Source organism: Nicotiana sylvestris, chromosome 11 (assembly GCF_000393655.2).
Source record: "Nicotiana sylvestris chromosome 11, ASM39365v2, whole genome shotgun sequence".
Taxonomy (NCBI): Eukaryota; Viridiplantae; Streptophyta; class Magnoliopsida; order Solanales; family Solanaceae; genus Nicotiana; species Nicotiana sylvestris.
Window position 1 is genome coordinate 124,273,165 of NC_091067.1, and position 24,144 is coordinate 124,297,308.

General features: G+C 40.6%; 1 protein-coding gene across 1 annotated transcript; it reads right to left on the reverse strand.

Annotated features, from left to right (window-relative positions):
• Positions 1-22,406: 22,406 nt before the first annotated feature.
• Positions 22,407-23,653, reverse strand: LOC138881606 (uncharacterized). Its single transcript, XM_070161843.1, has 2 exons — positions 22,958-23,653; positions 22,407-22,646 (listed from the first exon to the last, which is right to left on the reverse strand). The coding sequence occupies exons 1-2, from the start codon at positions 23,651-23,653 to the stop codon at positions 22,407-22,409; spliced, it is 936 nt and encodes a 311-aa protein (XP_070017944.1).
• Between the last annotated feature and the right edge of the window lie 491 nt (positions 23,654-24,144).

Sequence of the window (24,144 nt, forward strand, 5' to 3'; positions counted from 1 at the left end):
TACTGCTTTATGTAATTTTTGCTGCTTTGATATAGAGTTGCTTTGTGCCTTACGTGTTTTCATGCTTTCAACTATTATTTATAATTATTACTCACTGAGTCGGAGTACTCATATTACTCCCTGCACCCTGTGTGCAGATTCAGGCATCGCAGATTCCGCTCCTAAGTGTTGATCCTTCCAGTCCAGGCAATGATTCAGAGACTACGAGGTAGTTGTTGGCGTGTGCAGCCCCATGCCTACCTTATCTTATCATTTTCATGTTCTTAGAACTATTGTATCAGATTTAGTGTTCAGTAGACTTGTATCTGGATTTCTTAGTTGCTCATGACTTGTGACACCCCGGTTTGGGCTGTGTCGGGATGGTTTCTACTGTTGTTATCGCTACTTCCACAAATTAGGGTTATTATATCATGTTTTAGAACTATTTATGGTATTTAACTATTTAAATGAGGTGTTCCGTTTTGGTCTGGCTGGCCTTGTCTTCACGAGAGGCGCCATCACGACCGGGTTCGGGGTTAGGGTCGTGACAAGTTGGTATTAGAGACTAGGTTACATAGGTCTCACGAGTCATGAGCGTATTTAGTAGAGTCTCGCGGATCAGTACGGAGACGTCTGTATTTATCCTCGAGAGGTTGCAGAACCTTTTTAGGAAAAATTTCATATTCTTGAAATTCTTGTCGTGCGAACTTGTTGGTCCAAGTACTAAACTTTTGTTATTCCATTCTCTCACAGATGGTGAGGACGCGAGCTATCGAACGAGGTGGACGACCACCAGTGCCACCAGCTGAGACCACTAGAGGTCATGGATGCGGTCGTGATTGCGGTAGAGGCAGAGCAGCAAGGGCAGCACCTGTAGATCCACCAGCTGCCCCAGCTCCGGATCAGGCTCTAGCAGCACCAGTTCAGGCACCAATTTTTCCCATCGTGATCCTGGGTCTACAAAAATCCTTGGCATAGATCTTGACAATTTGCACTAGCTTGGCTCAGGCAGTTTCAGCCACCCCAGCAGCAGCAACTACTTCACAGGTCGGGGGAGGCAATCAGACCCCCACTGCCCGCACACCTGAGCAGATAGTGCAGGGACTACAAACACCGGGGGCACCTCCAGCCCAGCCAGTTATGCCAGCTCAGGAGTTCATAGTACCAGTTATGCCAGAGGATGAGCAGCGTCGTCTTGAGAGGTTTGGTAGACTCCAGCCTCCGTCATTCAGTGGTGCCGAGGGAGAGGAGGCCCAGGGTTTTCTTGATAAGTGTCAGTGGAGGCTCCATACAACAGGGATTCTTGAGACTAGTGGTGTGGCATTTACCACCTTTTAGTTTACTGGGGCTGCCTTCACATGGTGGGAGGCGTATGAGAGGCGTAGGTTGATTGGAGTAGCGCCCCTTACTTGGCAGCAGTTCTCCACTCTCGTCTTGGAGAAGTATGTACCGCAGTCTCGTAGAGAGGAGCTGCGTAGACAGTTTGAGTGGTTGAGACAAGGGGATATGACTGTGTCACAGTATGAGTCAAGGTTTTCTGAGTTGGCTCGTCATGCCGTCTTGATGGTTCCGATAGATCGTGAAAGGATCAGGAGATTTATTGATGGTCTTAACTATCAACTCCGTATTCTTATGACCCGAGAGAGGGTGTTGGGTGCTACATTCGAGGAGGTGGTTGATATCGCTCGCGAGATTGAGATGGTTAGCTGTCAGGATCGAGAGGAGAGGGAGGCCAAGAGGCCTCGAGGATCTGGCAATTATAGTGGTGCTCCTTCGAGGGGCCAGTTCCAGCATAGTAGAGGTCGTTCTTTTAGGCCTGCTCAGTCAGCCCGCCCAGGTTATCGTGGGGCATCTTCGGGTCATTTATCACGGTACTCAGAAGGGCCAGTCATCACTTAGTGCCCTCCCATCTCAGAGTTCATCTCGTGCCCCATCAGCTCAGGGTTCTTTCATGCTAGGTCCTTCTACTGGTCATTCTGGCACCAGAGGTTCCCTTCAGTCCCCATTTCCAGCACCGGGTAGTTGTTATGAGTGCGGAGAGTTTGGACATATAAGGAGGCAGTGCCCTTGACTTTGTGATGGTCAGCTTCAGCAGAGGGGCCAGCCCTCAACTTCTACTCTAGTTACTTCACCACCCGCCAGCCAACTAGGTGTGGGGGTCAGGCAGCCAGGGGTCGCCCCAGAGGGGGAGGTCGATCAGGCGGTAGCCAGGCTCGTCTTTATGCTATTCCAGACATGACAGATGTTATTGCTTCAGATGCTGTCATTATAGGTATTGTTTCAGTCTTCCACAGAGATGCCTCTGTATTATTTGATCCCGGTTCCACCTTTTCCTATGTGTCATCATACTTTGCTCGTTATTTGGGTGCGCCCCGTGAGTTTCTTACTTTACCTGTTCATGTATCTACCCCATTGGGTGATACTATTATTGTAGACCATGTGTACCGGTCATGTGTGGTGACTATTGTGGGTCTGTAGACCCGAGTAGATCTATTGCTATTGAGCATGGTGGATTTTGATGTCATTTTGGGCATGTATTGGCTATCTCCGTGTCATGCTATTCTAGACTGTCATGCTAAGATAGTCACCTTGGTTACGCCGGGTGTACCGCAGATCGAGTGGTGTGGTGTGACTGATTATGTTCCTAGTAGAGTGATATCTTTCTTGAAGGACCAACGTATGGCCGGGAAGGGTTGCCTTTCATATTTAGCATTTGTGCGGGATGTGGGAGTTGAGACTCCTAGCATTGATTCTGTTCCAGTTGTGAGGGATTTTCCCGATGTGTTTCCTGTAGACCTGTTGGGCATGCCACCGGACAGGGATATTGATTTTGGTATTGACCTGGTGCCAGACACTCAGCCTATTTCTATTCCGCCGTATCGTATGGCACCAACAGAGTTGAAAGAATTGAAAGAACAGCTGGCCTAGTGTGTCACCTTGGGGTGCGCCCGTTCTGTTTGTGAAGAAGAAGGATGGCACAATGAGTATGTGCATCGATTATAGGCAATTGAACAAGGTAACAATTAAGAACAAGTATCATTTGCCTCGTATTGATGATTTATTTGACCAGCTTCAGGGAGCGAGGGTGTTCTCCAAAATTGATCTTCGTTCGGGCTATCACTAGTTGAAGATCAGGGATACAGATATTCTTAAGACTGCTTTCAGGACCAGATATGGTCATTATGAGTTCCTTGTTATGTCTTTCGGGCTGACTAATGCCCCAGCAGCGTTCATGCATTTGATGAACAATGTATTTCGGCCTTATCTAGATTCGTTCGTTATTGTATTCATTGATGATATCCTGGTGTACTCGCGTAGTTAGGAGGAGTACGTGGAGTATTTGCGAGTTATATTGCAGAGACTGAGGGAGGAGAAACTTTATGCAAAATTCTCCAAGTGTGAGTTTTGGCCAGTTTAGTGGCTTTCTTGGGATACGTGGTGTCCAGTGAGGGTATTAAGGTTGATCCAAAGAAGATAAAGGCGGTTCAGAGTTGGCCTAGACCGTCCTCAGCCATAGAGATTTGTAGCTTTCTTGGGTTGGCAGGCTATTATCGCCGGTTTGTTCAGGGATTGTCATCGATCGCATCGCCCTTGACCAAGTTGACTCAGAAGGGTGCTCCATTTGTATGGTCGGAAGAGTGTGAGGAGTGCTTTCAAAGGCTCAAGACAGCTTTGACCATAACTCCAGTATTGGTTTTGCCATCAGCTTCAGGTTCATATATCGTATATTGTGATGCTTCGAGAGTTGGGATTGGTTGTGTATTGATGCAGGAGAGTAGAGTTATTGCTTATGCTTCTCAATAGTTGAAGCTCCATGAGAAGAACTACCCCGTTCATGATTTGGTATTGGTTGGTGTAGTTCATGCATTGAAGATTTGGAGGCACTACTTGTATGGCGTATCTTGTGAGATATTCACTGATCATCACAGTCTTCAGCATTTGTTCAAGCAAAAGGATCTTAATTTGAGGCAGCGAAGATGGTTAGAGTTGCTTAAGGATTATGATATCACCATATTGTACCATCCGGGAAAGGCCAATGTAGTAGCCGATGCTTTGAGCCGAAAGGCAGTGAGTATGGGGAGTTTGGCATATATTCTAGTTGGGGAGAGACCCCTTGTAGTTGATGTTCAGGCCTTGGCTAATCGGTTTGTGAGGTTAGATATTTCGGAGCTCAGTCGGGTGTTCGCTTGCGTGGTTTCTCGGTCTTCCTTGTTTGATCGCATCAGAGAACGCCAGTATGATGACCCGCATTTTCTTGTCCTTAAGGACAGAGTTCAGCATGATGATGCCAGAGATGTGACCATCGATGATGATGGGGTGTTGAGAATGCATGGCCGGATTTGTGTGCCCAATGTGGATGAGCTGAGAAAGTTGATTCTGGAGGAGCCCCATAGCTCGCGATATTCTATTCATCCGGGTGCCGTGAAGATGTACCAAGATTTGAGGCAGCACTATTGGTGGAGAAGAATGAAGAAAGATATTGTGGGATTTGTAGCCCGGTGTCTCAATTGTCAGCAGGTGAAATATGAGCATCAGAGACCGGGTGGCTTACTTCAGCAGATGGTTATTCCTGAGTGAAAGTGGGAGAGGATCACTATGGACTTTGTTGTTGGACTTCCACGGACTTTGAAGAAGTTTGATGTTATTTGGGTGATTCGGCTGACCAAGTCCGCGCACTTCATTCCTATTTGTACTACTTATTCTTCAGAGCGGTTGGCAGAGATATATATTCGGGAGATTGTTCGATTGCATGGTGTCCCAGTTTCCATCATTTCAGATTGGGGCACTCAGTTTACTTCCTAGTTTTGGAAGTCTGTTCAGCGAGAGTTAGGTACTCAGGTGGAGTTGAGCACAGGTTTTCATCCTCAGACGAACGGGTAGTCCGAGCATACTATTCAGATATTAGACGACATGTTGCGTGCTTGTGTTATTGATTTCGGAGGTTTATGGGATAAGTTTCTACCGCTTGCAGAGTTTGCTTACAACAACAACTACCAATCGAGTATTCAGATGGCTCCATATGATGCTTTGTATGGGAGGCGGTGTAGATCTCTAGTTGGTTGGTTCAAGCCCGGCGAGGCTAGGCTATTGGGGACAGATTTGGTTCAGGATGCCTTAAAGAAGGTGAAGGTGATTCAGGAGAGGCTTCGTACAGCGCAATCGCGACAGAAGAGTTATGCGGATCGGAAGGTTCGAGAGGTGTCCTATATGGTTGATAAGAAGGTCTTGCTGAAGGTTTCGCCCATGAAGGGTGTTATGAGATTTGGGAAGAAAGGGAAGTTGAGTCTGCGGTTCATTGGGCCTTTTGAGGTACTTCGGAGGATCGGGGAGGTGGCTTATGAGCTTGCTTTGCCACCCAACTTGTCTAGCGTGCATCCGGAATTTCATGCTTCTATGCTTCGGAAGTATATTGGGGACTCGTCTCACGTTTTGGACTTCATCACGGTTCAGTTGGATAATGATTTGACCTATGATGTAGAGCCAGTAGCAATTTTGGGTCGTCAGGTTCGAAAGCTGAGGTCAAAGAATATAGCTTCAGTGAAAGTGCAGTAGAGAAGTCGGCCCGTGGAGGAGGCTACCTAGGAGACCGAGCGGGAGATGCGGAGTAGATATCCTCACCTGTTTGAGGCTTCAGGTATGTTTCTTAACTCGTTCGAGGACGAACGTTTGTTTAAGTTGGAGAAGATGTGATGACCCGGCCAGTCGTCTCATGAGTTACCGCGCTGTTTTCCCCTATTTCAGCTTATTTACACTTCTTTATCCGTGTTTTATGTGATTGGGTTGATTAGTTTGAGTTCGGAGAGGATTTGGTTAGAAATGAGACACTTAGTCTCTTTTAAGAAGGCTTAAGTTGGAAAAGTCAACCGGATGTTGACTTATGTGTTAGAAGGCTCGGAAGTGAGTTCTGATGGTTCGGTTAGCTTCGGGAGGTGATTTGTGACTTAGGAGCACGATCGGAATGGGTTTTTGAGTTGTAGAGAAGATTTAGGCTTAATTTGGCGAAGTTGATATTTTGGCGGTTCCGATTGATAGGCGAGATTTTGATATAGGGGTCGGAATGGAATTTTGAGAGTGGCAGTAGCTTCGTTGTGTCATTTGGGATATGTGTGCAAAATGTTAGGTCATTCGGACGAGATTTGATAGACTTTTTGATCGAAAGCATAATTTAAGAGTTCTTGGAGTTCTTAGGCTTGAATCCTATGTTAAATTGGTGATTGATGTTGTTGTGAGCGTCCCGAGGTTTTGAACAAGTTTGAACGATGTCATGGGATATGTTGGTGCAATTGGTTTGGAATTTCAGAAGTTCCGGGTAGGTTCCGGGATGTTTTAGGCCAAAATCATAGCTGTAGCAGGTCCAGAAGGGTCGCAGGCCTCGGAACCCACCCGCACGAACCGCACAAAAGGAAGTGTGGCCGCGGTATGTGCTGTGCGGACCGCACAAAATGAAGTGCGGTCGCGGTAGTTTTTTGCGGGCCACAGTGGTTTTGTTCGGGTTGCGGTGGTTTTGTGCGGACCGCGGAGGCTGAAATCTGAGGGGTACTCTATAAATACGAGGTTTTGGGTTTTATTTAGTATTTTGGCCTAGAGATCTCGGATTTTGGTGATTTTTCGAAGGTTTTTCAAGAAATTCATCGGGGTAAGTGATTCTAACTCATATTTGGCTAGAGTACATGAATCTATCATTGAATTCATAATTTGGGATAGAATTCGAGAAAAAAATTGTGAAACCTTTCAAAAATATAAAATGATGATATGAAGGACCAAATGGTATCGGAATTGGATAATTTTGGTATGGTTATACTCGTGAGGGTATGAGGATTCTGAAAATATAAATTTTACCTGATTCCGAGACATGGGCCCAGGGCTCGGGTTTTGTTAATTTTGGGATTTTTATATTTTTTGAATGTTTTCGCTTGGGCTTTGTTCCCTTAGCATATTGTGACGTATTCGTTCTGATTTTGGATAGATTCGACGCGCGTGGAGGCCTATTCGAGGGGCAAAGGCATCGCGAGATAGAGAATTAGCTGGTTTGAGGTGAGTAATGATTGTAAATGATGCTCTGAGGGTTTGAAACCCCGAATTGCACATCGTAGTGCTATATTGAGGTGAGACACGTGCTCGATGATGAGCGTGGGGTCTTTTACTACTGGGGATTGAGACTTGGTCCGTCCCGACTGATGATTTTACCGCGTATTTGACTGAAACTTATTTTTTATCATCATGATTTGGGGCTAACTGCCATATTTGGGCTTCGTGCCAACTATTTGAACCCTTCGGGGATTTTGACTGATTTTCCTCACTATACTTGTTAAAAATCGTATCCTCGGTCATGTTTCTCTCTGTTTTAAACGATTCGAGCCGGTTTTGTCATACTATTCCTAAATGAGAGGAATTTATGGGCTGAGATCCCTATCTTCTATTATTGTACCCGAGAGACTGTGAGGTTAATGACTGAGAGGGATTGAGAACCCAATGGTGAGGATATTATATATGTTATGGATCAGGCTGCACGCCGCAGCAATACTTATATGGATCGGGTTGTACGCCGCAGCAATATAGCACTTGGGTTGTAGGAGCCCTTCCGGAGTCTACACACCCCCAGTGAGCGCAGTCGACTATCTATATGGATCGGGCTGCACGCCGCAGCGATGTAGGGATCGGGCTGCACGCTGCTGTGGTTATTCTGATTGTTGTTATTATGAGAGATACATGGGTCGAGAGCTGAGAATGAGCACTAGTGATGAGAGTGAGCCCGAGGAGCTGATACTGTTCTGAGTGATTGATACTGTGCCCGAGGGACAAATTTCTACTAGTTATTTACCTGCCAAATTACATGTTTTACCTGATTTAAAGAAATTTTACTTTACTTCCTCACTGATTTACTGCTTTACGTGATTTTTCTGCTTTGATATAGAGTTGCTTTGTGCCTTACGTGTTTTCATGCTTTCAACTATTATTTATAATTATTACTTACTGAGTCGTAGTACTCACATTACTTCTTGCACCATGTGTGCAGATTCAGGCATCGCAGAGTCCGCTCCTGAGTGCTGATCCTCCCAGTCCAGGCAGTGATTCGGAGACTACGAGGTAGTTGTTGGCGTCCACAGCCCCGTGCCTCTCTTATCTTACATTTTCATGTTCTTAGAACTATTGTATCGGATTTAGTGTTCAGTAGACTTGTATCTGGATTTCTTAGTTGCTCATGACTTGTGACACCCCGGTTTGGGCTGTGTCGGGATGGTTTCTACTGTTGTTATCATTACTTCCGCAAATTAGGGTTATTATATCATGTTTTAGAACTATTTATGGTATTAACTGTTTAAATGAGGTGTTCTGCTTTAGTCTGGCTGGCCTTGTCTTCACGAGAGGCGCCATCACGACCGGGTTCGTGATTAGGGTCGTGACAGGTTGTTTCCGATAGACCCTCGGTACAAGAAAATAAAATAAGACTATGCAGCAACAACAGTAAAAGAAACCAGAAAAGATAGCACCAGTAACACAATAACCAAGAAATAGAGAGGAGGTAATAATCTTAGGCAGAATTACATAATTTACCCCTAGACCTTGAGGCCAGATCCATCTGCTACACTTTTTTAATACGGGCGACTCTTTACACACTTAACCTTCTCTAAGACACACTTGCTCGGTGCTTGATCACCTTTTATCCTAGAAAGTGTATATCAAACACTATTAATATCGTGACACGTCTCATTAACTTCTTTTTTTTTAAAAAAAAAAAATACATTTAAAATCTCCATTTTTTCAAAAAAGGAAAAAAAATAGAAAAGCTCCCTCGTCTTCATAATCTACCCAAGACAATATTTTAGCCAAAATCCATCTCTCAAAATGTCTCTAAATAGCAACAAAAAAAATCAAAGTTTCTTTCTCCTCAAATAATTTAAAAGACGAAAACCAACATTCCAGTGTAGCTATCAGCTTTGGTATCAATTCAACACTAGATTTTGTGGACGTAATGGGCAATATCTACTTGTAGGTGTTTTCTTTTTCTAAAATTTTTTAACCAATTTTCTCTAACAAAAAGTTGTTTTAATTTAGAGTTGGAAAACTCCATTTTCTATCGTGTGCTTATCATATGTAGTCTCTTCTATTAATTCCTTAATCCCTTTACATTCGAAGCTCCGATGTGAGTTTTGGTGTCACGATCCAAAATTCATTAAAGGTCGTGATGGCGTCGGACACGCTGTTAGGCTAGCCAACACTAAATATTTAATTAAATTTTCTTTTTATATTTTTAAAATCATAAAGTTTCTTTCAATTTTACTAGTAATAGATGAACTTTACAAATAAATAAAAATATTTACCATTTTATTACTGAATATCCCATCATCATCCCAGAACCCGGTGTTACAAGTGCATGAGCAATTACTAAAAAATGAAATTAAACACAATAACTGCCCCGGATACAAATTGGACAGAAAAGAAAATACAAATACTCTGAAGGAGACTCTGCTGGCTGCGGATCGTCTCATAAAATGCAGCTCACCTAAGTTTCTGTATCAACCATGCCGCCCACCCACGAGGCCACTAGGCATACATGTTCCTATACAACAAAATATACGGCAAGCGTAGTATGAGTACGAAAATAACACTTACCCAGTAAGTATCCAGTCTAAACTCGAAGAAGTAGTGACGAGGGGTCGACTTCGACACTTACTAGTGGTCCATTAATATCAGGTGCAGTAAGGAAGTGAATAAATATGAAACAAAGTAATTATATGAAACAAACAAGTATAAAATACGTGGTACAATTTCTCTCTTTACAATTTACTCAAGCTCTCAAGTGGCAAGTTCCATCCGTAACCGGAGCATATATATATAGATACAGTGGATTTCATCAAAAAGGTTGTCATAATTCAAATCAGAAAAAAACCATCAGATACACTGGCTTCTTGCCAAATATTATGCATGATTTTATATATATATAAAATGCCGAGGCGTACGACCCAATCTAAAATAAAAGTAAATTGTGCACTGCCGATGGTCGATCGACGCGAACCATAGATGCATCTATTAACCTGCCGAGGCGATCGACCCGCTTCCATGAGAGTAGTAGGAGCTACCCCGCTCGCGAATCATACTTGCGACGTGGTCAAATATAAGTTTAAGGAATTACCCCGCTGGCGGATCATACGTGTGACGTGGTTACACATAAATTTCTTAAGTTATTAACGTATTCCTCAATTCTTTTTAACTTACGAATTCAAATGAAAGCTTTTAAGTTCCCAACTTTTCCTCAATTTCGACTCCTTTAAAAAACATTTAATAAACTAACTCAATATCTCTTTTTCTCAAAGCAAACAATAAACATAAATCAACAACAATATCAACAAGGCATGATGTAAACCTAAAACTACCCGGACATAGGCATAGCTAGTAACTACGTACGGACTCTCGTCACCTCGTACATACGTAGCCTCCACAAATAGAAGCACATAATAATTTAGTTCACCTATGGGGTTAATTACCTCTTACAAGGTTAGAAAGGAGACTCACCTCGCTTTGAAGTTCCATAACTGACTCTCAAGCCCTTCCGACGACTCAAACTGATGCCAAACGCTCCAAAACTAGTCAATAATTATGCAAACCCATTAATATATACTCAAATACCCATTATAATCCTATTTACAACAATTTTCAACTCCGCGCGAAAAGTCGATAAAATCATCATCGAGCCCACGTGCCCGGATTTCGAAAATTTTCTATGTCCAATTTCGTGGTCAAAATCTAAAAATATAAATTTCTAGATTTTTCTTCAAAACCCCAAATTTTCACTAATTTCCCATTATTTTCGATTTTAAAATCTAGATATAATCCAAGCAATTAATTTTCAATAGGTGGGAATCACTTACCTTGACATAGATGATGAAGATGGAGCTCCAAGATCGCTCTTAGGTCATCTCCCATGGAGGAAATGAGATGCAATGAGCCAAACCCATTTTTGCAAACTTAAACACTGCCAGGCAGCCCTTCTTCACATCCGCGGGCCTCCCATCATGTTCGCGATGAACAAAATTCTTGAAAGCCATTCCCGAACTCTTCTCAGACATCCTCTAGTATAATGGTCATAACTTTTTGTTAAAAACTCCAAATGACAAATGGTTTAATTTTTTAAAAATTAGACACCAAGATCTACAATTTTTATGTTTTGGTCATCTACCAATTCGTTATAAATTTTGAGATATAAGCCGCCAAAGTTAGTCCTGTGCAACACAAATTTCTTCTTTATCTTCCCGGACAGTCTATAGTATACCAGCCATAACTCTTTATACATAAATCCAAATGCTAAATGGTTTAGTTTTCCGAAAACTAGACACAAAGAGCTAACTTTTATTTTTGGATTATCTCCAAATTCCTTATAAATTGCGAGTTAAGAGCCTCCGAAATCAGATTTGTGCAATAGAGATTTCCTTCTTCGCGAACGCGAGGATCTCTTCTTCGCGAACGCGAGGATCTCTTCTTTGCGAACGCGAAGAACAAAGTCCCTGAAGCCAAATCCTTCTTCGAGAATGCGTGAGGATCCTCGTGAATGCAAAGAATAACACCAGACACCAACATCAGCTATTGTAAAATAGCCCGAAATGATCTGAAACCACCCCAAAACACACCTGAGGCCCCTGGGGCCCCATCCAATCACACAAACCAGTCCCATAACATAATACTGACTTGCTCGAGGCCTCAAACCACATCAAACAACATCAAAATCATGAATCGCACCCCAATTCAAGCTTAATGAACTTTAGAACTTCAAACTTTTACATTCGATGTCGAAACCTATCAAATCACGTCCGATTGACCTCAAATTTTGCACACAAGTCACATTCGACATTATGAACCTACTCCAACTTCCGGAATCTGAATCTAACCCCGATATCAAAATGTCCACTTCCGGTCAAACTTCTCAAAAACCTTCAAATTTCTAACTTTCGCCAAATGACCCCAAAATGATCTACGGACCTCCGAATCCACTTCCAGATGCACTCCCAATACTAGAATCATCATATGGAGCTATTCCCATACTCGAAATACCAAACGGACATCGATAATATTGAAATGCACTTCAACCCAAATTTATGAAATTCTTCCAAAATGTCAACTTTCATAATAGGCGCTGAAACGCTCACAGGTCATCCAAAACCCAATCCTGACATATGCCCAAGTCCAAAATCATCAAACGAACCTGTTGGAACCTTCAAATCCCGATTCCAAGTTCATTTAATCAAAAATCAAAACTTAGTCAATTCTTTCAACTTAAAGCTTCTGAAATGAGAATTTTCTTTCCAAATCAACTCCGAACTTCCGAAATTTAATTTCGACCATGCGTTCAAGTCATAATGCCTGAATTGAAGCTACTTATGGCCTCAAACTGCCGAACGACGTGCTAGAGCTCAAAACGACCGATCGAGTCGTTACATTTGCTACATTGACTGTGCTTGAAACATTAGCATATTGGGGATTGTGATGAAGAATTTGAAATAGGTTTCATTAAATTGGTGGCAAAGTAGTGGCTTTTTTCCTTTGTGGTTATGGTTTTATTTTTGAATGGCAGAAATGAAAAAGAATCATGGTGTAGCACAGATTGAGGTAGGTGATGTAGGATGGAGAAAATAGAGGATGGTGGCAGAGCAGTGATGAAGGGATGGTGAAGATGGAGGCTAAAAAACTTTTTTTTAAAATAAATTTAAGATTGATGAAAAAAAAAGATAGATAAAAAAATAAGAAAATGAAAAGAACTGGACACGTGGCGTCAATTTATATCTCCATAGATAAAAAAAATTAGTGTTCATTCGCTTTTATTGGTTGTAAATCATGCGATGCCAAGTCAGCAAAAGTGGTGTATTTTAGAAAACTTCTGAAATGTTGTATGTGTAAAAGGTTGCCCGTATTAAAGGAGTGTTTCATAAGGATTCGACCTCTAGGTAAGGGAGTAAACTATGTGTTTCGCTAATAATAGTATAACAAACTGAACAAAACAAAATACCAGTTTGAAGTTCTTATTTGTATGGAGATGAAAGTACTAATATCAAGTACGTATCTGAGTTTTATTCTAGCAAATGATATAATGAACCTTTTACCTCTCATGAGCACTTGAAATTCCTTGCTAGTAGTAAATCTTGCTTTATTTGTTCGTAAAGAAGTTGGGAGATTGGTGTTAATTTGATGTGAAGGCGGGGCTTGGTGCAACACAAGTGTGGGGCTTGAATTGGTGAAATTGTATGTATTAAATTGCTCAGGGAGGTATAGTCACTATTTTCCAAATTGTATAATACCCGTCCCGCAGCCTACATTATAAAAACAATTAAGTCATACTTGATCTTTGACTGAATGAACTCAATTAGTAGAGTAGTACACTATGGGCAAGCATATGGTACGTTTTCTGTAGCATATGAATTTTTATTTTGAGAGTGAGTGAATTCCTATTTGTTCTTGAATTTTATTTTGTATGGAACTACTCTCTATTTTTTGATGTGAGGGCACATGACTTGCGAAGGAAAGGTAATGGCATTGACCTCTGTATTAGAGTAAGTGAGCAGGTCGTAAAAAATGTGTGGTGCTTTTGAGAAGAGTTTTGAGGCTAGGATGTTATAATAGGGTGCTTAGTCTACTTTAGAAATTCTTGGCATGATACGTTAGGGAAGTTATTTGATGAAAAGATCGTCCCTTTGTGAAGTGTAGTTTGATTGCTCGAGGACGAGCAATGATATAAGTGTGGGGTACTGATGGTAGGCTAGAAACGCGTATTTTAGCAGTGTTTTACACTCTAATTACTGCATTTTATGTGTGTTTGAGCTTAAATGATAGTGAATTGTACTTATTATGTGTTTTATGCCTTGAAAAAGTTGATTCTGAGTTAAAAAGATGAATTGGAGCTAAATCAAACAAGTTGGAGCTTTGAAATCTGCGTAAAAGCCAAAGAAACTAAGCCGAGATCATGTTCGGGGGTCGAGGACCAAGTCTGGATGTCAAAAAGTGAAAGAAATAAGTTACTATGAAAAAACTACACTACCACGCTGCATGGGGCATGGCGAGGCGAGGCGCGGCAGTGAAAAACTTGCATGACAGACAAAAATCAAGGTCGTTGATAAACTCCATAGGCGCGCTGCAAGGGGCGCCGCGCTCTATGCCGTGTCTCTGCATTTTTCTTAGAGTAATTCATGTTTCGGCTTAGAAAGAGTAGTTTCGTCTGCGCCCATTTCTACACGGTATAAATATACCAAAAATACATTTCTGAGGGGACTTTTGACCTACGAAAGATTTGAGAGCAACTAAGGCAAGAAGACACAAAAATTCATCAAGATTTCAACCAACGATCGATGCAATATGGGAGTTTGTATCGAATCATTAGCATTTTTCCTCTGTTTTTTAATCTTATTGAGATGACTTTTTCCATTGCTAATGGAGTAATTTCCATTAGGGTGTTGACAGATATGGTATTTTGATAACTTGATTAGAGAATCGATTCTTGATAATTGATGGAGTTTTAATTCGTATTGTGAAGTTATTTCTTATTTTGCTTAATCGAAATAGAAGCTTGATATTGAATTTTTTTACATCTCATGCTCTAGTTTAAATTTGTGATTCAAATAGGTAATCGAAGGAGCCTCTTGAATTGCTAATCGAACTAGAAAATAGATAAATATTCGTGAGAAATTATCCTTTAGGCCATAACCATCATTTTATTCGTTGCAATTGTTTACCGTGCTTCAATTGGATTAATTACTGAAATTAACATTTAATCAAAAGAGGAACATTAACTTCAAATGTAATCTAATTATCTGTTGAATTCGCGAGAATCAACAGTATTATAGAGTGAATTAACCCCAAGAATTGGATCCCGAGTCAATTATCTTGCACCTGTATAGTCAAGTACCCTTGTTTCTCTCATTGATCTTTCTTTGTTGCTCATTTGTGATCAATTATTAATGTCTTAATTTTTAGTAGTTGTCACACCTCCTTTTTACACACCCGAGAGCGATATAAGGGAGTTTTTCCAATTAAAGTGACATTATTTGAAATGTGATTATTTATTTAATTTTTTTTTTCGCCACTTGGAATATTTTAATTGGTGTCCCAAGTCACTGGTTTATTATAAATCCCAAATCAAGGAAATTCGACTTTCATTTTGAAGTCTGCGAACCAGAAATTATAAGTAATGAATTCTGTTAATCCGGGAGAAGGTGTTAGGCATTCCCGGGTTCAGTGGTTCTAGCACGGTCGCTTAAACTATTATAATTAGCCTATTATCTGATTTTAATACATTTTTTAACCTATGGTGTATTTTCAAACTATTAAACCGCTTTTAATTATTTTTAGGAAGATTCAACGTTATTTAAAACACGCCTTGAACCATATCACATGAATTGCACCCGCGATCCACGACATATTTTATTTAACGTTGTTGAGAATTGGAGTTGGGTCACATGAAATGCACACCCGAGTTTAAGGAAATTAATTTAAATAGCACGCCTAAAGCAACTACGCACTTTCAAGTTAATGACAAGGTTTGCGAGGGCCATGGAAAATTCAACTAATGGTACACCTCGATTTCTAAAGGGTTAAAATTAATTAAGTGAGGGCCATGGGTTTTGAAATTTTATTCGGCATGGCACACCTCGAATTATTCTATTAAAAGGGTTTCTAAATTTAGCTTTGCGGGCCATAAATTATATATTTGGCTAATATGGTACGCCCCAAATCTAACTAAAAGAAACTAATTAATTAAAGACTAAGGAGCATTTGAATTTTAATTTTAGGTGAATGGTTCAAACTAACTTACTCATTAATAGGCTAACGTTAAAAGAAGTCGGATATTCAATTATTTGGAAAGCCTAAACCTGTTGCGGGCCCAAGTGACATTTGTGAAATTACATAGCAAAATCAAAAGAGAGCCCAAATCGAGAGCAGAATTGACAAGAGCATTTTAGCCTAAATGGGCTAAGACGGTGGCCCAGCTATGAGGCCTTTGGAAAAAGTTTAAAACCCAAATTCTTACAAAGGCGTTTGGAGTTCAGATAACTCTTAAACATAATTATACATGGTAAATGAGACAAACATGCTTAAACTGAAATGCCTAATTTGAAACTGGTCTATTCGACTTAGGCCTGTTTGGCATCATTTGAGGCCCAACAGCCACATTACCTCAGGCCACTCAAGTCACTTTACACATTTAAAAAAAAAGAACAAACTGAAGCCCAATCCTAATGCCATGCTGAAATGTACAACATTTAAACATCATAACCATTCACACAATTGGTCTTACTTATCCAAACAACAACCAGATTTCACTTTCAGTTTTTCATCAGAATACTTAACCATTTGAAAATACACAACCTGCTTTTAATAAAAATACAAGAGCATGCCTCTTCTTTTTTCAAAACAAAACTGCATCACAAAGTTCACATAAGCACCCGTCAACCACACGCTAATTACAAACTAAACAGGTATTACTTCAATGTTGAAATCCATATAAAATTCTCTTATAATACCTTTCATATGTTCAATTATTCACTACCAATGCTCATATGGCCAACTTCTGAACCTAATACTTAACATCAAACCAATAATACCAAAAGACAATCAAGCATATCCAGCAAAACCTCATCAATTCATAACTCAAAACATGCTTGACTCAATTACTTATTCACCTTACAAATGCTTCAATAATGATAAAATAGCGAACACATAACACATGGTAAGACTAAATAAATACAAAATCTAATAATACAAAATAGATTGCAATGAAACATTGTACTATCAAACGTCCTCATTTTCAATTTCAACATGTCATTTGAGGTCTAAAGTGTACCTGAATACAACAAAATAACAAAGGAAATAAGCTTGGAGCTTAAGAAGAAACAGCTGCAATAATTCAGCTAAAGACGAAGTAACAACAGTAACTTAAGCAAAACCAAACAGCAACAAAATCAGCAGATCAGCCTCAAACTCTTGAACCAACTCCAAACATTTGAACCCAGATTCACCATTCTATTGAACTTTTAGAAATTCTGACTTATCAAAGGGAATTAGAACCCAAAAACCAAGCAAAATTCAAGCAATTCTCAGTACTTTGAACTTGAAAGAAAACTCAGCCGTTTTTAAAGTTTCAGTGCTTTTTCCTCTCTCCCCCTCTGGCTTGATTAAGAAATAACACCCTTTTATAGAGAAGCTCTAGGGCAGCAGAAATGATTTCAGTTTTTTGCCCATTACTCCTTTTCGAATTTTTGTTTTTGCTAGTGAATCCTTAATTTTAAAATCTGTTTGCTAGGTCAGTCCCTAACCCACCTTCCTAGAAATTTCCTAAGTCAGTTACTGAAGATTCCCCATGATTAAATTCCTAAACTAACCTTTCAGACCCTTGTCAATTACCATCAAACCAACCTAGGTCAAGTTGACCCAAGACAAACCAGACATGGACTTTCAAAAACCTGGACCAACCCCTCCTTTTGGGCCTCTGTCTGACAGAGCTAAATTCAAGTCAACATCAAAACTCACGAAATTAAAGGGCTAAACAGAGTTGCCCAAAAAGCAGAAGACTTTGAAAATGAAACCAAAAACAAAAAAGGAGAAAGGAGCTAATTAAAACTAAACGTAAAAACCAAAACAAACACAACTAAAACTTGCTCTTAATCTAATTACAACAAACACTAATTAAAAAATGAAAAAGTAATAAATGAAAAGAACGGAGGAGACAGAAAGAGATGGAGATGGAAGAAGAATAAAAGAAACGGAAAAAACAAAAGAAAGAGAGTACCTACAGAAGACCAAAAATGGTCATGGATTGAAAGAACTCGGATGTTTTGATTTTGAGCCGAACTTGGCATCAATCATGTGTTCTTGTCAAGAACAGACAAGCAAGGCCAGTTTCGACTCCTAATCTCTTGTCAAAACTAAGAAATTTGAGGGATTTCTTGTTTTCCTCTTTTGCCTTTTCAGATCCAAAAACGGCTCAGTTTGGTGATGATTTTGGGGATATTAGTAATGGATTAGCGGTCAGGGGTGAGCGAGGGTCTTGGGGTGTGAATTTAGTGGTGGTTCAAGGTGGCGCCACCGGCTGGAGATAGTGGAGAATTTAGGGCGGCGCTAGGGTTCATGGAGAAGATGAGAGAACTGAAGAGGGGTGTTTGGAACTAACGTTGTCTTTGGGGGGGTTTGGACATTTTTATATAATTGTGATTGACCTCTGATGACTATTGGGTGAAGGGATATGAAGGGCTCAAATTGTTTTAGCTCAAGGAACTCCAAACGACGTCGTTTGGTTAAGCTGCAAAGGCTGGACCGGATTAAGGCGTGACTAGGCTGGATCTAAACGGGTTTCAGGGGGGAGATTTAATTTGGGCCCGTGGAAATTTAAATAAAAAGGCCCAAAACCAGGCTTCTTTATTTCCTTTTCTCTTCTCTTTCAATTTCAAATTTTCTTTTCTTTTCAAATTAAAAATAAAAACCTAAATTAACTCTTAAAAGTTAAATTAACCTACCAAATTATATTAAATACTCAACATAATATTTACAATAATTAATTAAGTCCTAAATTTAAAGAATAACTATAAAATTCAAAATTAAAGAGTTAAAATGCCAAAAGTGAGCTATTTTTGTGATTTTTTTATTTTTATAAAATAACTAATTTACTAATTAATCTAAAATACAAAATTAAATCCTAAATACAAATGCAATGTATTTTTGTATTTTTTATGAATTAAATAAAATTAAACATGCACACAAAAAATGCAAATAGTCAGAAAAATTCTACAATAATTCCTGAAATAACAGATAATAAAAAAAATCTAATTCTTTGTGATTCTGTAGGAGTAATTCATGTGAGGAAAGCCTTTGCTTGGAGACACGAAGGGTTTTCGGGAAAAGATAAAATGAGCAATTATGAGGGATTTTTTGCCCGTTTGAAACTCCATAAGAAGCATTTTTTGGAAAAAAAACCTGACCGAACCTTGCTTCAGAGGTTGCCTACATATCCTTGACTATAAAGGAATCAGGTCAGTGTAGTTCTGGAAGTTTCGGTAGCTGGGACTACCGGGAAGCTGTGATTTCACTGTTGCTACTACTTGTTGAACTCCTTATTACACCAAAATGAAAAATAAAAACTAACTAGCTAAGCCTATCAAGTACGAGTTACAAGATTCCTATCTATAAATCTTCTGAAGCCTGATCTTCAGTCTTGGCTGGTTCTTGCTGCAGACTCTGATCTGAATCTTGGTGCTCATTATCTGTAAACCGCTGGTTCATTCTTCAGCTTTGGATCAAGGCGGGACACGCGAAGCCTGTGACTTCAATCATATCTTGAGCAGTCTGCATCCTTCCCCACTTCAGCACTTTGAGTTCAATTCTTTTTGCTCTTTTTCTTCTTTTCTTTATTTTGGATTGAGACTCATTCTTTTGGTCGTCTCGAACACTGTGCCTCGAGGTCAAACCTGCTCAGACACCAAAATAAACAAACGAACGAAATTTTTCTGCCCCAGTTTTTACTAGGAAAATTTTGTGATTATTGTAACAAAAACCTACACTATCTCTCTACTGAAAGCAATAAAATAAGGATCATGTGTCTCTAGGAGAAAGAGATTAGGGAGTGGAGCCCTATATCTATAAAAACTCAACCAGGGAGTGGAGACCCTGTGTTGGAAAATGCAACTAGGGAATGGAGGCCCTATGTCTAAATCTCAACTAGGGATTGGAGACCCTATGTTGGCAAAAGGGCGACTAGGGGATGGAGACCCTATGTCTAAAAATAATCTCAACTAGGGATTGGAGACCTTATGTTGGCAAAAGGCGACTAGGGGATGGAGACCCTATGTCTAAAAATAGTCTCAACTAGGGATTGGAGACCCTATGTTGGCAAAAGACGACTAGGGGATCGAGACCCTATGTCTAAAATAATCTCAACTAGGGATTGGAGACCCTATGTTGGCAAAAGGCGACTAGGGGATGGAGACCCTATGTCTAAAAATCTCAACTAGGGGTTGGAGACCCTATGTTGACAAAAGGCGACTAGAGGATGGAGGCCCTATGTCTAAAACATCTCAACTAGGGATTGGAGACCCTATGTTGGCAAAAGGCGACTAGGGGATGGAGACCCTATCTCTAAAAATCTCAACTAGGGGTTGGAGACCCTATGTTGGCAAAAGGCGACTAGGGGATGGAGACCCTATGTCTAAAAATCTCAATTAGGGATGGAAACCCTATGTTGGCAAAAGGCAACTAGGGGATAGAGACCCTATGTCTAAAAATAATTTCAACTAGGGATTGGAGACCCTAAGCGTAAAAGATTGAGATTGGGGATCCTAAGCTACCATTCTTTTTTTTTTTTGAATTTTCTTCTGATCTTCTTTTTTTTCATTTTGTTTTCCTTTCTCTTCTTTTTATTTTTTATTTCCATGGAATGAGTAAATGCGGGAAAAAAATTGGAGGGGACTTCCCTTTTTATGGATTGTTGCTGCAAAGATGTTTCTTGCACTTGCGCATTCCTTTTTTTTTGTTGCACCTGCTTCCTGTACGGGTGCTTTGGATTGCCTTTGTTTCAAATTTTCAAACAAAGAACAATTGTTAGTTTGAAACGGTGGTTGGTTTTGTGGCCCTGATTATTTTTGATAACTTGATCTCGGCCCAACTCTTTTGGTGAGAACCCCTGCTACTTGCTGGCTTTTCTGAAGATTAATCTCTCTCCTAAAATCAAGGAACTCAACTTTCCAAAATTTCACATGGCGGTTCACCCGTGTGGGGCTTTGGCCCTTTTAGCCTATTCTGCATCTATGGACATTTGACTTCGGATTTCTTTTATTTTCAATAATTTTGACTTCAGAGCATCGGCCATCATGGCCAGTCGAGATCGACTTGATGCACCCGCTGAGGTTGGGTACTTTCTTTGAATTTGGCTTTTGTTAAGCAGAACCCTGTAAAATCAATCTTGTCACCTTTTCTTTGTATTAGTTTCGGAACAGAGTTCGACCGAAAGGGATTCAAATAAAAGTAAACAAAGGACAAGAAAGTGAATTTAAGGAGAAGTGTCCCTTTTGGGGAGGAATGAAGGACTTATCTGGAGTGCATGCAGACTTCAATAGACATGACATGCTTCTTGGACTGGATACCTGATCTGCACAACTATCCAACTTCTCATAAACCCATTGCGAACCGTGTTTTAAAACTGAAAAACCTTGCCAGGACTCTTTCGGTGCCAATGGTGGTGAGGGATTTCTTCTTTTCGATCAACGACACCCTTTGCGGGTTTTCACCAATCGACCTCTCTCATTTCTCTTCTCATCGTCGCCTTATAGTGCTCTTTACAAGTTTTCGCTAACAAGACTCTCTCATTTTCAATTTCTCTGCTCACCGTCGACTTATGGTGCCCGTGGGTTTCCACCAATAAGACTCTCTCATTTTATTTCTCTCATCCTGATTGCATCGGATCCAAACAAATGCGTTCTCCGATTTTGAACACCTTTCACCGATTGATCGGAAGGACTTGAACGAGGTTTGTGTAAAAAGAATTTGGATTAAATTACAACTTTGGAACCATTCGGGCGGGATCATCGCCGAACCATTATAACATCTGCCCCAGTTTCACTTTTTGGGGGAAATTAGATTTTTGTTTTGGTGTGACTGAACCCTAGAGAGAGGCTGCCTACGTATCCTTTTGGAATCAAGTCGAACATAGTTCTGGGAAACATTTTGTTTTTGTTGTTTTTCTTTTTCTTTTTTTCTTTTTTTTTTTTTACAAATGTCTTCATCCAAAGAGGGTAATGAAAGAAAGCTAACCGGCTCAAAGGGTTAGCAAAGGATTGGAGTGTTTGGGGTAGTGAGAATGAAAGCCTTCGTCATCCCAATCGGATAATGTTATTGCTGTAGAAGGATTAAACATAGTACCTTTTGACTACGTCTGCATTTACAGTTGTTTCGAGATCATTCCCTTCCATGTCTTCCATGTATAACACCCCTTTCAGCAACAATTTTCTGATAATGTATGGTCTTTTCCAGTTGGGAGCAAACTTTCCTTTTGTTTCCTTGCACTTTCTTGTGGTAGGCACGGGCCATTCTTTGTTGATACAACTGCCCGTGGCAGACTTCGGCCATACCCTTTTCATCAATCAGGGTTAACTATTCTAGATGGGTTTTGACCCACTCACTGTCTTCAACTTCCGCTTCAATAATGATCCGAAGAGAAGGGATTTCAACTTCTGCAGGTATTACGGCTTCATTGCCATAAACCAAAAGATACGGGGTTGCTCCGACCGATGTGCGCACAGTAGTGCGATATCCCAATAATACAAATGCAACTTTTCATGCCACGGCCTAGAACTTTGAATCATCTTTCTCAAAATATTTTTGATGTTCTTGTTTGCTGCTTCGACGACACCATTGACTTTGGGTCGATAAGGAGTAGAATTTCGATGCGTGATCTTAAACTACTCACATATCTCCCTCATCAAGTGACTATTCAGGTTTGCAGCATTATTTGTAATGATAGTTGCAGGAATACCGAAACGACAGATGAGATTGGAATGCACAAAGTCTACCACAGCTTTCTTGTTGATGGATTTGAGAGTAATTGCTTCAACCCACTTTGTGAAGTAGTCGATAGTGACCAATATGAATCTATGCCCATTTGAAGATTTTGGCTCAATCGGCCCAATGACATTCATACCCTAGGCAACAAATGGCCAAGGTGCTGACATGTGATGCAGTTCTGTAGGTGGTGCATGAATCAGATCACCGTGCACCTGACACTAATGACATTTTCGGACAAAACTGAAGCAATCTTTTTCCATAGTCATCCAATAATAGCCTGCTCAGAGGATTTTCTTTGCCAAAACATACCCATTCATGTGGGGTCCGCACACTTCTGCGTGCACTTCATACATGATTCTTCCGGCCTCTTCGGCGTCAACACATCTTAACAAATTGAGATCTGGAGTCCTTTTGTATAAGACCTCACCGTCAAGAAGAAACTGCTTACGATCCATCTAATGGTTCTCTTTTGGTCTCTACTGGCTTGCTCGGGATATTCTTTGGTTTTCAGAAATCTCTTGATATCATGATACCATGGCTGAACATTCGGTTCTGCCTCAACCGTGTTGCAGTAACTGTGCCTTTCTCGGATTTGGATTTCCAAAGGGTCAATATGGGCATTGCCTGGGTATGGCAGCATCGAGGCCAAAGTAGCAAGTGCGTCGGCCAACTCATTATGAAAACGAGGAATGTACCTTAACTCAACTAACTTGAAACACCTGCTAAGATCTTCCACATGTTGCTTGTAAGGAATAAGCTTGACATCCCGAGTTTCCCATTCACCCTGAGCTTGTCGGATAATCAAGTCCGAATCTCCCATGATCAATAATTCTTTGACATCTTGGTCGATTGCCATGTTCATACCCATAATGCAGGCTTCATACTCGGCAGTGTTGTTTGTGCAGAAAAATCGAAGCCGGATTGTGGCTGGATAATGCTGACCAGTGGGTGAGATCAAGATTGCTCCAATTCCAACGCCTTTTGCGTTCACAGCTCCATCAAAGAACATTTTCCAAGCATTGGTGTCTTCTGATATTATCTCAACTGAATTTACCTCTTCATCCGGGAAGTAGGTGCTTAAAGGCTGGTATTCAACGTCAACAGGGTTTTCAGCCAGGTGATCTGCTAAAGCCTGGGTTTTCATTGATGTGCGGGTGACGTAGACTATGTCAAATTTAGTGAGCAGGATCTGCCATTTTGCTAACCTCCTTGTGGGCATTGGCTTCTGGAATATGTACTTTAAAGGATCCAACCTGGTGATGAGGTAAGTGGTATAGGCCGACAGGTAATGCCTAAGCTTCTGAGTGACCCAAGTTAGGGCGCAGCAAGTCCTTTCCAATAGGGTATATTTGGCTTCATAGCTTGTGAACTTTTTGCTTAGATAGTAGATCGCCTGCTCTCTTTTCCCCGTCACGTCATATTGTCAGAGGTCACATCCAAAAGAATTCTCCAAGACTGTCAAATACAGAAATAAGGGCCTCTCAGGTTCATGTGGGACCAGGACTGGCGGGTTCGACAGATATTCTTTGATTTTGTCAAAGGCTTCTTGGCACTCATCTGTCCATTTAATTGTTGCATCTTTCTTTAACAGCTTGAAGATGGGTTCACATGTAGAAGTCAACTAAGCAATGAATC